At 43.6% G+C, this 15,773-nt stretch overlaps 1 protein-coding gene across 3 annotated transcripts in view; it reads left to right on the top strand.

Annotated features, from left to right (window-relative positions):
- Positions 1-15,773, top strand: part of PLCE1 (phospholipase C epsilon 1) — a 1,554,148-nt gene that overhangs the window by 821,656 nt on the left and 716,719 nt on the right. For all 3 annotated transcript variants that reach the window (XM_078643386.1, XM_078643388.1, XM_078643387.1), the window contains exon 4: positions 13,090-13,406. In XM_078643386.1, coding sequence (XP_078499512.1) covers positions 13,090-13,406 — 317 coding nt within the window. The remainder of the gene's footprint in view (positions 1-13,089; positions 13,407-15,773) is intronic.

Raw genomic sequence — 15,773 nt, 5'->3', positions numbered from 1 at the left:
CCCGAGCTACTCAGCGTGGCGATTGATCCCCCGATCCGACTGCCTCTTCGGGAGGATCTTCTGTCGCAGCAGCAGGGGACGGTCCTCCACCTGAACCTGTCCAGCCTCCACCTCCATGCATGGAGATTGAGCTGCGACAGTTGACAGCTTTCGATCTTCCTCCCGAAGTCTGTGATGTCATTCTGGCAGCCAGGCGTCCCTCCACGAAAACGGTATATGCCTGCAGGTGGAACAAGTCTGTGGCATGGTGCACAGAAGTCATTGGATCCCCTTTCTGCCCCTAATTCCGAAGTCCTTCTGTTCCTTCTGTTCCTTCTTTCCTTGGCCCGGCAGGGCTCTGCTCTGGGCACTATCAAGGGTTATCTTTCTTCCATCTCCTCCTTTCTATGGCTTCCTGATCAGCCTTCTCTTTTTAAGTCCCCGGTTGTTAATCGTTTCCTGAAAGGCATTATACACACATTCCCTCCGGTCCCATTTATAATGCCTCACTGGGACTTGAATCTTGTGTTGACTTATTTGATGTGCGCTCCCTTTGAGCCGCTTCACAACTGTCCGTTACGTTTTCTCACCTTAGACTGCTTTCCTGGTTGCTCTCACCTCTGCCAGAAGAGTGAGTGAGCTCCAGGCTCTGTCTTCTAAACCTCCTTTCCTTTCTGTTCATCAGAACAAGGTGGTTTACGGACCCATCCTTCTTTCTTGCCAAAGGTTGTTACGCCCTTGCACATCGGGCAGACCATCACTTTGCCCACCTTCTTTCCGCCTCCGCATTCTTCTAAAGAGGAGGAGAGGCTCCATCGTCTGGACCCAAAACGTGCGCTCTCATTCTATCTTACCTTGTGGGCTGGTCGTCTGTCTCCCTCCCGCCGCCGCTCCAGTTGCACCGACCGGCCGCTGTGTGGAGGGAGGCCGGTGGGACTACACTTCCCAGGCTGCCTAGCGGGGGAAGACGCCGCCGCCTGCTTTTTGCGCACCAGGAGGCGCATAAGTCACTGCTGAGCCCCTGTGTCGCGGGTCCTCGCGCGGGCAGCGCCGGGAGAAGGGCGGGACCGTCTGTGACCGTCCGGGGCCAGAGGAGGCCGGGCTGGGCCACCCCTCTTAGCTGCAATCATGGGTAAGCGGAAACATCTGGGCACTGATCGTCAAGGGGTTAAAAATGCCAAAGTTCCACGAAAGGCTGATACTATCATATCGTATCTAACGTCAGCTGTAGGCGCTATCAGCCAAAAAATCCCTAATGCTGAAAAAGAGCTAGAACTTGATAGGGCGATTGACTCACATATGCCAGATACACTACTGGTTTCTACAGAGGCCCCGAGTGAGCGTGTACACACGGAGGCGCTATTTCGTCAAGATTCTGTGCCCCAAGCTCCTCTGCTAGTTTCTCTGGAGGGATCTTGCTCCAACGAACCCTCGACTTCGGTCAGACCCAAGTCCACAAAACGTGTTGGGAATGCTAACCACCTGTGTCACAAACATAATAATGACATTCTCACAGACTTGGGGGATAAAATGGAAGAACTACTTATTGCACGATTAGAGCCCCTGTTGGTGGGTATTGGTAAAGACATTGTCGACTGTCTGAATACATGTGTAGCTGGCCTACTCAAGAGGTGTGAGAAAATTGACTCTTTCATAAAAGAACACCGAAGCCTAGACTGCTACAAGGCGAGTGTCTATAAAACTGTTGAGAACCAAGACACAGACCCCATGGTATGCTCAGGGTTAAATGACCATCCAGGGAATCCACGCCCCCATGTTTCTCAAAAATCCTTGCCATCAGCAACTACTCTGGACACGGCGAGAAGTGGCACTGGATCCCTCACTACACTTCCAAGGGCTGTACCTGCTATAAAGGAAAACCAAAACGTACAAGCTCTGTGCCCTAATATTTCCAATATCGCATCCAAGTCTTGTACCCCCAGGTTACACCTTCCACCCGACGCTGCTCCCTTTGTGGCAGTGTTAACGGGGGTTCCTCCCCTAGGATACAAGGGGAGAGAGTCTACCGAGGAGCTCTTAGGTAAATCAAGGGAATGGTGTAGACACTACTCAAGTGGGGAGGGCGATATATCATCTTCTATCATCATGGCTAGAGGGTGGGGTGGGTAGGTCACGGATTTAAGAATATCAATGGTGACTGTATTGTTGTAAACTTTGGTGGGAAGAACATAGCCGAAAGATTGTTCTGGGATGGATCTGATTTCTTAAACAAAGGAATTAGACCACTACCTCTTGGTTTTTTCTATCCTCCACGGGGTATCCAGAACACACGTCTCCCAGCTCAGAGTGTAACAGCAAATAGAGATGCTCCCACCCTAGGACCATGTGATTTTGCTATGCTCCCAGATAGTGGTGTTTCTGCCCCGTTACCTTTGTATCCCTCCTTACCTCCAGTAGCTTTGCAGATTCCTGAAGTCACACAGAGCGGGGGCTTGCTATTGTCAAATCGTTTTTCTCCCCTGCTCCAGTTAGAAAAGTCTGATTGACTACATAACCCATGTGGCACTAGAAATCTGAGTGCCCCTAATCCAACTAACAGAAATTCCTATAGAATACTTAGTTGGAACATCGCTGGTAGTAGATCTAAAATCCATGATGAGAACTGGGTAGGATATGTCACATCTTTTCATATAATAGCCCTCCAAGAAACCTGGGATACAGCAAATAGCCCTTTTTTAGACGGGTACATCCACTTTAGTATTCCCGCAAAACCTAGTATGGCGGGGAGGGCAAAGGGAGGATTAGCATTACTAATCTCATTGAACATAAATGGGTCAGCAAAACAACTAGAGACAGGCTCACCGCATTGTTTAGCAGTAGAACTACTGGGTGATAACTCCTCCACTGTTTTATTTTTAAATTTTTATAATTCACCAGCAACTGTCAGTCCCAATCAACATCTAGAATCTCTTGAGGAATTCTTAGAGATGTACAGAGCAACACACAACAGTTTTTAGGTCATCCTCTTGGGTGACTTCAATATACACCCATGTCCCTTGGAGTGCACCACAGCAGAAAATGGGGGGCCACCCTATGCGTTGTCCACGCACTTTGAACATACAAATCAAGGGGATGTTTTGGAGAGACTCCTGGCCTCCTTTAACCTTTATGAATCAAGCCGTTGTGTTGATGGGCCTAGACGCCCCACGTTTAAAGGTAAAGACACAGGATCGGTTATTGATTATATTTTTTTATCACCTTTTATTTTATCCATGATTTTAGCCTATAGGGTAGAAGACTCTACCTTTAGCGATCACAACCCTGTGACATTGGAGGTTGCTTTAGGGGGTTTATTGGATTTTAAAGACATTGCGGTCACATATGTCATGGATCTGACAATTAAAGATCAGGGCAGGAGGCTGAAATGGTCCAAAGTTACTCCGATCACCTTTTTACAAGATGTGCTGGCCAAGGTTGAAGTATAGGTTGGTATTTGCTTAGATAACACAGCTTGTAATAGTAGGATAACTAAAGCATTTAATATAATATGTCAACAAGTGAATACTGATCTAACGGTTAAAAGTAAATCAGGCGGCCAAAGAAGTAAAAGATGGTTCGATTCAAACTTTTCTAAGGCACACTCTGCTCTCCTAAAAGCGCTGAAGGAAACACCTAGAAATAGAACACACATAGTTTTCCTTAGGAAGCAATACAAACAGGCCATTCAGGATCGTAAACGTCAGATCAAGGATGAGGCATGGAGTGACCTTCAATCGGATGAAGTGTTGCGGGATAGTTCTAAATTCTGGGCAGTCATTAACCAGCCCTTTTTTTCAGGGGTAGAGAACCAAGGTGTGGAATGCATTATCCCAGATGAACAGTGGATTGACCACTTTGGAAGCATCTATAGTCAGACAACCCCTGGTCCCACACAGGAGTACTTTTCCCTCCACCATGCAGGGCCAATTTCGGCCTTTGTGGAGGAAGATGTGGAAAAAGCCATAAACGAGACACTGAAAAATAAGGCCCCGGGCCCGTATGGGGTTCCTGCGGACTTATACAAGTGCGCACCAAAATTTTGGGCCAAGATTTTGACCAATGTTTTTAATGCCTCAAGAGAAAACAAGTCGCCTGAGTCTTGGGCAAGCTCTATTATCGTTCCAATATTTAAGAAGGGCCAAAGGGGTGATCCTGCCTGCTATAGGCCTATTTCCCTTATAGACTCTGCCGTTAAAATCCTGGGCAGAGTCATCTTAGGCAGAATGACAACTTGGCTGGAAGGCAGAGGAACCCTGTCCAATGCCCAGTATGGCTTCAGGGCTAAGAGGAGCACATTGGATCAATGTTTAAATCTTCATTTGATCATCAGCAAATACGCAATAGCGAAGGAGGGGGCCTTGTACATGGCCTTTATGGACCTCTCCTCAGCATTCAATCTGGTCAACAGGTCCAGGCTGTGGAGGGTACTTTTGGACATGGGCATCGAGCCCCCTCTTGTGGGTTTTCTAGCTGACCTTCACTGCGGTTTACAGGCCTCTGTTAGAGTCACCCGGGAGGGAAGGTGTACCAATTACTTTAAATCGGAGAGGAGGGTGCGGCAAGGATGCATCCTTGCCCCCCTCCTCTTCACACTGTATATAAATGCCCTCGAGCCAGCCTTGGCCACCTCAACGGTGGACGTCCCGCGTGCAGGGGAGACCAACATCCCGGTCCTCTTGTACGCGGACGACGCCGTTCTTTTGGCACGCACTGGGGTGGCCCTTAATAGATTATTGGCCTCCTTCGGCGACTTCATGACCTCGTTAGACCTGAAAATCAATACCCAAAAATCCCAGGTCATGATTGTCGGACCATCTAGCAGGAAGAAGAAATCCATAAAAAAAAATTGTACAGGCAAAGAGGTAAAGAGGGTCCAGATTTTTACCTATTTGGGGGTGATCTTTGATGATAGAGGAACTTGGGGTGCCCAACGTCAAAAACCAACGCAGTAGCAAGATCAGCTGCAGCCCTGTTGAGCTTTGCTAAAAGGATGGGGGCGCGACCAATGGAGGCTATCCTCAAAGTATATAAAGCCAAATGCTTGGCTATAGCCACATATGGTTCTGCGATCTGGGGATATATTAAATCTGACAACATCCAGACCGTGGAAAATAAATTTTTTAGGTCCTTGCTTTCCGTTCCCCAGTCCACTCCCACTTTTACAATACATACAGAGCTAGGCATGGGGTTCGTAACAGACCTAATAAAATCTGCCCCTGTCATGTGTTGGCTAAAAACCTGGCTTAATTTGGAAATGTCTTTAAACCATCTGATTCTCAAAGACTGCCTTGCACTGGACAGAGCCCATAGAATCCCATGGCTGGTCTATGTTAAATCAATGCTTACAATGGTGGGTCGTACTGAGCTCTTTCATTTTCCTGACCGCATTACAAAGGAGGATGTCATGGTGATAAAATCTGCACTGGTAAACCTGTTCGCGGCAGAGCGGGAGGAGATTGAGATGAGAAAACCACTTGTTAGAAGGAATTATGTACTTACAACTGTCCCAGGTATTGAACCATATCTTATTCTTGTAATCAGACCATTTCATCGCTTTCTTTTAACCAGATTCTGTTTTAACTTGATACATTTTTTCCTCGGTTCTTACACTAATTGGGAGATCCCTGCTAACGCCAATCCATGTGATTGCGATCACTTTTCCACACAGGGCACATTACATTTCACCATGTTTTGTGAACACTATGCATAAATAAGAAAAAAATATCTGTTACCTATTTTGCGGGAGGCGGGCTTTTTACAGGTCAGACCAGCACTCCTGTTTTTACAACTTTTATCGAGTGCACGTGTAACATTCCATGTAGCAAACTTTTTAGTGGCAGGTGTTCGCATAAATAAGAAGCGCTCTAATTTACGGCACAGACATACAATAATTGAATCATGTTTGTAGTGCCGTTGCCATCTTAAAACCATGTAGATAATTTGTCAAACCGAATCTTCTAAACTTTTACATTTTTAACTGAACTCATAAAATATGTTCATTTTAAATATGAAATGTTATTCATACTCCTCATGTTTATAATTAATTGTAATTGTATGTATTGCCGTATTGTTTTGTATGTGATTTTTTTGTACCCTGTGTCTTTTTCTTATTTTTATTAATCGAATAAAAGTGATTGACTGACTGACTGACTATCTGACGCACACACAGCAGTTCCGGGTGGATGACCAGCTCTTTGTTGGCTGCGTGGGTGCCAAAAAAGGTCGGGCCGTGCACAAACGAACCATCTCTCGGTGGGTCGTTCTCTGCATCAAGGCCTGTTACTCCTTGTCTAAGAAGGAGCCTCCTGTGGGGCTGCGTGCCCATTCCACCAGGGCAACGGCAGCCACTACTGCCTTGGGACACTGCGATCCCTTGTAGGACATTTGTCAGGCAGCTACGTGGGCCTCGCTGCACACGTTTACCAAGCATTACTTCCTTGACAGTCAAGTCTGGAGAGACGGCTTCTTTGGCTGTTCTGTTCTCCCTGACTTTCTGGTGTAAACTTGTTCGCAGACCCACCACCGGGGTTGGTATTGCTGGGGTATCTATTCTAAGGTAAGGAATCTATCACAAAAGTCTCTTTCAGATGCACAAGTTACTACTTGTGTAACGATATATCTGAAGAGACATTAGTTAGTGATAGATTTCTTACCGACCCACCCATCCTCCCATCCTCCCATTCTGCAAACTGATTACTAGGGTTAAGGTCATCCCTTTCAGGGCCCTAGTTTCAATGCACCAGTGGTCAGTATCTTGCATGGCTCTGCATTCCTGGTGCAGAAAGTCGTGTACAGAACTGACGTCAGCGCGCATGGGTGGCGCCTAAGTAGTCTCTGTGATGTCATCTCGGCGCATACGACGCCAGCGACGGACGCGGAGCCGCAGGACGCCATCTACTGATGCGCAGGGGTACTGCTAAGCAAAACCTTCCGGATCCAGTCTGATGCCTGGGGATATTCTAAGGTAAGGAATCTATCACTAACTAATGTCTCTTACAGATATATCGTTACACAAGTAGTAACTTGTGCTTTAAGTTGGGGGACTAAGTCCCCTTGACTCCTGAGGGTCCCTGGGGACCAACTAGCCCACCAGGTACCTCCAGTAAGCGCCACAGGGCTGCGTTGCAGAGAGGTGGTCGAAGGCCTCGCCCCCTTTTTACACCACTCAGCAACACAGCTCTGTGGCGCTTACTGGAGGTACCTGGTGGGCTAGTTCACCCCCGTGGAGCCTCAGGATTCTCTTGCACGAGAGCAAAGCTAGCAAGCTGTTGCACTATAATAACTAATGGCACTTGGCATGTTATATGGCGCGCTGTTTTATGTTTATTTATAAATGTTTGCCGTATTGTAAACCATATAATGTGCATTTCAATTAATTTACTGCATTTGCAGTGCTTTTTTTCACTAATTGTTTATCAAGTCACAATGATACTAGAAATGTTTTGAAGTCTTTTTGTCTGAGTGTTGAGACGTATCACCAAAATGCACTTTGTTTCTATGTCTACTAACATACAGGACGTGTTTATAAGCTCACTCCCATGTTCGGGTCATTGTATGACTTTTTGACAAAGACAGTGTTGTTGAAACATGTCAAAGTCAATAAATACACATTTTTCCCACAAATCGCATATCCTGAGTGCGACTTTTATAGTGCTGGAGCAGCGTGAGGTGATTGCAATATTATAGCGGGTCCAGCGCCTGCCTGTCAGCACTGACCCCGACTGGTGGACGAAATCAGAAGAGAGGCTGGACCTTGTTTGGAGATATATATATATAAATATATATTATTCAAAATAGCCCATAGAGGGCGCGCAATAAAAGAAATGCAGGAAAACAGTGATGGGTTTTGCGTGTTCTCTTTACCACCATCCTGTGAAGAAGAATGTGAAATTCGAAACTCGGCGGCGTTATGGTGGAAAACTGTGAAAGCACATCGAGAGGGGGAAGCCTTCATACCTGTGATGTGGGCGACGCTTGAGGCCCGCTGCCAGTGTCTGAGTGTACCTCGCATCAGTAATCAAGCAGGAGCCAGAAAATAAATATATATTGACATTAGATATATCTACATTATATACTAGTATTAGACATACCGATGGATTAAGAGCAAGTGAACACTTTCTTAATAGAAGACCAGCATGATTTGCCTCCCAGAATAGAATGATTTTAGAGCTTATGAAATGGTGCCTCACTAAAAATATTTTTCTCTTTGGTGATGACTTCTTTCTGCAGGAACGGGGGACTGCGATGGGCACCTGTTTCGCCCCCAGTTATGCCAACTTACATCTTGGCTGGTGGGAGGAACGGGTGCTCGGGGGTGGTCCCCTGGACCAGTGGACTGAACATGTCCTGTTGTGGGTTCGGTTCATTGATGATGACTTCGTGCTGTGGCAGGGCACGGAGACAGACATCGAGTTGTTCATCAATGAACTTAATCAAAATTCTTTAAATCTAGAATTTGTAGGGCATTACAGCAAAATCACAATAGACTTCCTGGACATTCGGATTAAACCCCTTGATGGTAAATTAGAGTCAACTATATTCCGAAAGGTCACTGCTGGAAATTCAGTTCTCCATGCAGAAAGTGCTCATCCTGCTGCGTTAATTAGCAGTATCCCCTTCGGGGAATACTATAGAGCTAGGAGAACTTGCAGCAGTGAGGAAGAATATGACAGGATAGAAAAAGAAATGACCCAGAGATTCATCCAAAGGGGATACCGTCGAGATGTATTGAAAGGGGCATCAGCTAAAGCTAAAAATCTGGAGCGACAAAAGATATTATTTGAACGAAAGGACAGCAGGAACAGGGTAAACATTTGAGAAACCAGGATAACTCTAGATTTATAACTACCTTTAATGTAAAACACAAGGAAATTAGATCTATCCTGAATAAACACTGGCACCTTGTAAGAAACGATCCGGTGTTGGGTGGTAGAGTAAAAAGAAATCTAGAGGTTACATATAAAAAAATCCAAATCTCTCAAAGACCTGATTGTCAAAAGTGAATTCATTGAAAAAAAGAAGGGCACCTCGACTTGGCTACAACATAAACCTGGTTTTAAAAAGTGTGCTAACATGGCATGCCAACATGGCATGAACCGTACTGATTTTAGAAGATTTTTTAATACAACTGTAACCATCAGAAGTTTTCTGACTTGTAAAAGTAGTTTTGTTGTTTATCTGTTAAAGTGCTCCTGTCCAAAAATATATATAGGAAGCACTACTTTGCCTGTTCACCAACGAATCCTTCAACACAGGCGAGCGATTGTTAATCAAGACAGAACATATCCCATTGCCAGGCATTTTGAGTCCCATCACCAAAGTAACCCAGTGAGTCTGCAGTATACATGTATAGCAGAGGTCCCCAAGAAAAAGAGAGGGGGGGACAGGGAAAGAGAACTCCGGAAATTAGAAACATACTACATTCTGGAATTTAACTGCATGGAACCATATGGGCTTAATGTAGATGAGGACCTTTTTACCTGTCTGTCTTGATGAATATGATGAAGAGCTAGAATAGGAGAATCTGCACGTAAGACCATGAACTGATTGTTTTTAAACAAATGTATTTTTACAGTGGTAGAATTTTTGATACATGAAAAGATAGGACTTGTGTCATTAAGTTGGGATGAATAGTTCATTGAATTCAGGAACCATTATGCATTTGCACTTTATGATATTATTGCACCGCACTTAAATGAATTTTAGAAATTGAGAAGAGTGAAATGTTTACATAGAGAAATTCTATCTAGTTTACATATGCACTTGCACTTTTTTCTATATCATGGTACTGTATTGAAGTTTGTTTACATTGAGGAGAGTGATATGTTTAAATTGAGAAGTTATCATTGTTTACATAAGCACAAGCACTTTAAAAATGGTGGATAATATTGTGATTCAAGAGTCAAATTTGAAAACGAATCAAGATTTTTGTAAACTTACTTTTAAATGGATATGAATAATGACCTGCTTTTTAATTGCATATAGGTCATGAGAAATTATATCTATTTGTGGTTACACTTTATAGTGAATCAACTTATAGTTTAATTAATAATGATTGTTTAATGCATATTTGTACTATTTCACTGGCATTTTACATTTTTTAGAACTAGCACCCAACAGAAATAGGCACTTGACGCCGCACTTTGAAAAAGCTGAAATCTACAATTTCTTAATGCACTTTTGAATTTTTATAATGTACAATTTAAAATTTTGAAATAATTTGGGTTTCAACATAAATGTACAAAATTGAGGAACTGATATTCCCAATTGATAGTTGTGAATCATGGTTTTAAAATTCCATTTATTCTAACTAAAATTTGATAATTGAGAACAAGTGGGAAGTAAGCTTGATTGCTATATATTTGTGAATACTAATAGTAACACGTTCAAATATGGCCGCCACATTCTGCCAGGCAGAGTCCTACTGGTGGAACATTGTGTCCATTGTTGATTTTTACTACCACTGTGTTTTGTATTTTAACCTGAAAAAAATGGTGGCTCGGCATCGTGAACAAGGAAGCTTGACTTCCGTAACGCGTTGATGTAACTCGTCATATATAATAAACTGAGTGTCTTTTAAAACCCTACCTTGGAGTGCCGGATGATTGTCTGCTGTGTCTCTGGATGATCTTATATCCGATATATATATATATATATATATATATATATATATATATATATATATATATATATATATATATATATAGATACACATTCACGTGATAATAGACTGAAAGCAGGAAATGCAGTGAAAAACTATTAAAATATGATATGCGGTAATTAAGAGGTCTGTTGCATGCCCTACTATATGCTCTCATATACCTCTTTGTTTCTTGTTTGTTTGGATTATGCCTGTCCTTTTTGCTTGCACAGCCCAACATCTGTGAAAGGAATGTGCCTCTGTGGAGAGGTTGGCCATGATGTTGGGTGATTGTGGGGGCTTAGGTAGACAAGTTTAAGCCTACGTGTTAACTTCTACTGCCCCAAAGGCTATCTCAGCAAGGAGCCTTGGTCACCTGTAAACACAAGAACAAGAGATGCAGCCTGGGACATTGGATGGAACCTGCATCAAAAGAAGACCTACTTGCATATACGAAAAAAGATAGCCGATCCCTTTAAAAATAAAAAATATAAAAAATAAGTCTGATATCATGTTTCTCTGAATGCCTTGTGCCATAACGAGAGTTTCCTTTGCGCAAGAGATATCCGCTTCTTGTAAATTGAGCACCATACTGAAAATTAGCCCTCGGCCAGCCCAGAGGGCATAATGACACAGTATTCGTTCTTAGGGGTCAATTATGATGGCGGACGGATCGCCACCGCCATGCAGGTGGTGGTGATCCGTCCGCCATCCTTGCCCGTCCGCCACCTATTTCCCCCCTGCCATATTATAATGGCGGGGGGGACCGTGGCGGACGGGAAGACCGCGGCGGAAAAGTTCTAATATGGTGGCGGTGTCTATCAGACACCGCCAGCCATATTAGGATGGGCTGAGGGGAATGCCTTTCCGTGGCAGCAATGCCGCCATGAAAAGGCATACGGTCCTTGGTTTGGGGGCCCGTTGCGGGCCCCCAGGGTGAAGGGGTGGGGGGTGCACATGCGTTTCAAAATACAACATGGCAGGCACCGCGCGGTTCCTGTCATGTTGTGCTTTGAAACGCACAACATGCATTTTTTGCATTGCGGCGGGCGGTGCTTTCAGCACCGCCCGCCGCAATGTAAAAAATGCGGGATGCACCCGCCACTGTGGCGGGTGCATCCTAATTCGAGGCACGAGACATCCGCCCCTCTGGCGGACGGTCCCGTCCTCCGACAGGATGGCGGACGGACAAAGTCCGTCCGCCATCCTAATTGACCCCTATGTGTGCAGAGAACTCGTTCCTCAGATGAACGTTTTAAAAATCATTCACCAGAATTAGGAAATATAAACCTGTTCGATTCTTGACAAATCAATAGCAGGCCACGCAGTTACATGTGGGGGCAGATAGCACAAGCTTTTTCTTGCAAGTTAATAAAGCTTGCTATGTTGACAGGGGTCATGTCATGAAGAGACTACTACGCAACAAACGACTCAAAACCCAACCACATGTAGACCTTTTGCAACGCAAATAATAGAGTACATGATCGAAATAAATATTGCCCAAATATTAACACTTGACTGGAGGAACAAAACAGCCTAGAGAGAGTTGTAACCAAAGCCTGGCGCTGAGGTCACTATTGAAAGTCCTGTGGTTGAAGGGACCCTTGGTCCCATTGTCGCGATCCTACATAATGGCCCTGAGAGGATGTGCCAAAACGTGTACCGTGGACACGCCACTCTCTTTCATGTGCTACACATTTATTGTCTTTCTGCTGCTACACGGCAGACACTTGTACGGCAGGCTGAGGTCAATTTAAGTATATTGTGTAACAGTGCGGCGGCCGTCGTAGTCTAATAAAACCCCATTTGTACGTCATCCAACACCGCAGAACTGTAAAACACAGCCCTTTTAGAGTCCTGTGTACCGAAACATTGTCACTTGTTAAGAGAAAAGTGAAAGACAATCTGCCTTTGGAATGCCCAAGCTTTAAAAAAAAAAAGAAAGGAAGAAAGAAATGAAGACATTGGAAGCGATTCGTATCGTGTCCGGAGATGACTCCCAAAAGCGCAGCGAATCTTTGGGGTTTAAAATCAGCACGTTTATGCATTATTGTCCTAGAGAATTTTTTTTGCAGTAATTCCAAAGAACAAGTTGAATTGCGGAAGGAATTACAATTCAGTCTAAATTGTACAGAAGTATATTGTTTATTTAGACGTCAGTCGTGTTTTTTGTTTTTTTGCCTGGGTTGGTCCTTTTGTTTTTATGCCAGTCTAAAGACTGGTTAGTCAGTCTAGCAACATTACATTGAAACTCTAATCAGTTTGAATAGAGGATGTGTGGTACAGGTGATCTGAACTGCATTACTCTGGGAATCAGTTTTCCTGTGGTTAGTTTCAGATTAGATCATTTTCAAATGTTGGGAAAATGTTAAGGTGTCAGAAGCTACCTATAAGAAAGAGACTGGTGTGTTCTATGTTATTTAAACGTTGGCTGAAAATATGAATTATACTTTATGACTTTGTCATTTCAGAAAGACAGCTGTGCCCAAGCATGGCCGGCTCCAACGCACTTCCTGCAAATTTAGCAGGAGTGAGCAAGGAGCTGGTGGAGTTACAGCACCTGATTCAGTTTCCAGAAGAGATTGCGAGCATCCTGACCGAGCAGGAGCAGGAGCTCTACCGGAAGGTCTTACCCATTGACTACCTCTGCTTTCTAACCCGGGACATGGTCAGTGACGAAAATCAGAGCAGGCTTCCGTGCACCAGAGAGTCCTTGTCTGCAACGCTTCTTTCCACACAGAACGGGGACTGCAGTTCCATCGAGGGTCTCGTGACAAGATTCAACGAGGTACGCTTGTTTGTGGCACCCACTATGATTTTGCAGTGATTTTTGATGTCAGATATCACAGTATCGTGCTAGATCAAATAAAGTTTGGTTTACATTTTCAAAAACAAATATTGCATACCGTGCACTGACAAAGTATTAGGAAACGATTTGAGAGTAGCAATACCATTCTTTCAAGCTGGTAATATTTTATTCATTAATGTATTGATTGTATTGGAGATCCTTTCTAATGGAAATGCTAATTATAAGGTAAAAGTGGGAGGAAAAAGCTCTGTGCAGTGAGATGGATACATTAAAAAATGCAATTCATCCAAAGTAATGTTTAAGTTTGTATGTGCAAGATATATGTATGTGCATGGTGGTGCACATTCTTGTCATAGGATCCCCTTGATGCTGGGAATTGGTGATCTTTATGCCTTGTGAGTCATAGGCCCACGACAGTACCTTTGTGGCAATGGGCATTACTATTATTCAAAAATAATTGGAAATCTATATTTTATGCCAGGTGCATTTATGTGCCCGGTCTATAGTTACAGGTGAGTAGAAGTTTGGATGGAGACAACTGTATAGGTCCTGGAATAAAAGGAGATGGATTTTGAATGCAGTCCCATAAGGCAGGCAGAGGTCTGTTATGGCAAGTGCCCGACGGGCGATATCAGTGGGTTAAAAGACCCAAATCTTCAGTGGAAGGAGTATGGTCAGGGGATACTGTTCACTGAGTGTATCGAGTTAGTAATTGAGAGCAGTGGGGGTGACAGGCTGCATGTAGCTTCTAACAATATGTAGAGTAGATTATAATTACCCAGTACTTTGCTGGTAGCTGTCGTGCTATCCTGGTTCATGCCGGAAAAGTAGAAAAATGTTGTAGCGACAAAATGAAATCTTTTTTCTAGAGCAGAGAAATCTGTACTGCGAAACCTTTGCCAGTAAGCTGTGCGCTTAGTTTAATTATCTTATGACTTTGGCTTTAATCAGGCAGACCATCAAAGGATCAAGAGTTTAGCAAATATAAAGCAGAAAGCCAGTGAGGTTTTGGAAATTAACTCGAAGTAAATCTTGGGCATTATTACTGTTTGGGATACAATAAACACCACAACTGGTATATTTGATGATTGGGTGACATCCTACTTAGAGTTTAAGAAGAAAAGGTACCTAGAAAAAAAGGGGCCAGTTAAAATAATTCTGAAAGAACTCTGTAAAGTCAAACAAATGTTGGGAAAGGGGAAACTCTGAAATGTCAATAATGCTCCTTCAAAATGTTGACATTTGGGTGAATTTTCTATTCAATCAAACACCAACATTTACCTATATACAATTTTGAAAGAATTAAAATATTTGATTTGACCTCATTAGATTTTTATAAATCGTTTGACTACAAGATGTTTGCCAATACAACAGAATATAAAGAGTCTTCTTTCAGATCTAAAAACAGTACACGTCCTGTAGATTTAGAACACACAAGCAAATGTATAAATATGCATGCATGGGAAATTACAGACAGCAAACCTAATTACAAAGTATTGTCAGTAATGGGGGCATTTTGTGAATTCTGATAGTAGATACAGACCAAAAGAGGGAAGGGCTTTACTGTTAGGTGGGTCTCATAAGACGCTATCTGGGGTTATGGAGTGTTCACTCATATTGGTAAGATGTTGCTTAAAGAAATGAGTCTTCAGGTACTTCCAGAATTGAAGACGGAAAAGATCTTTTCTGATCAGGATGAGGATGATAATCTAGATTTTTGGGGTATTGCCCTTTTTCTGCTGCACTTTCCAGTCTTTTATGTGGTTCATGATTGTATTAGTCAGGTATGAGGGTGCGTAAGTATACCATCTTGAAGATGATACAGCAGATTTTCAATGTGATATGGAGGCTATGTCTCTGAACATGAGAAACATTCTCTTTTGGAGAAATAGAACTGTGGGACGGCAGAAAGTAGGGCATCATCTCCACTGAGATCTAATAGGATGATTTGCAGTCTGCCGTGTGATTATAGGAGAAAGCTCTTCATGTTGTGTAGCAAGAAAAGTTGATGCCAGGCTGAGGTTATTTGCAGGTACCAGTGTGAAATCTCAGTGATTTCTTTCTTAGCTGTATGGTAAAGTAGTACAGATTAGTTTCTTGCACAAACCTGTACTTTTTCCTATTTTTGTAATTGCTGGCAATTACCATAAACCTTTTTAGGTCTCGGCTAGCCGCGCGAAGCGCGTCTCCGCCGAGCCCCTTTTGTCGGCATGTGTGCTTCCCAGGAGACAGTCCTGGCCGCGCGCATCGCCTTGAAGGCGATTTGAAAGTGACACGCGCACGCGAACGAGCGCGGCGGCCAGGCGCTGTCTCCTGTGAAGCACACACGCATGCGCATACACACAT

The sequence above is a fragment of the Lissotriton helveticus genome, chromosome 5_1, assembly GCF_964261635.1.
Source record: "Lissotriton helveticus chromosome 5_1, aLisHel1.1, whole genome shotgun sequence".
NCBI classification, from domain to species: domain Eukaryota; kingdom Metazoa; phylum Chordata; class Amphibia; order Caudata; family Salamandridae; genus Lissotriton; species Lissotriton helveticus.
The sequence above is the reverse complement of the archived record's forward strand: the minus strand, read 5'-3'. Positions and strand labels throughout refer to the sequence as shown.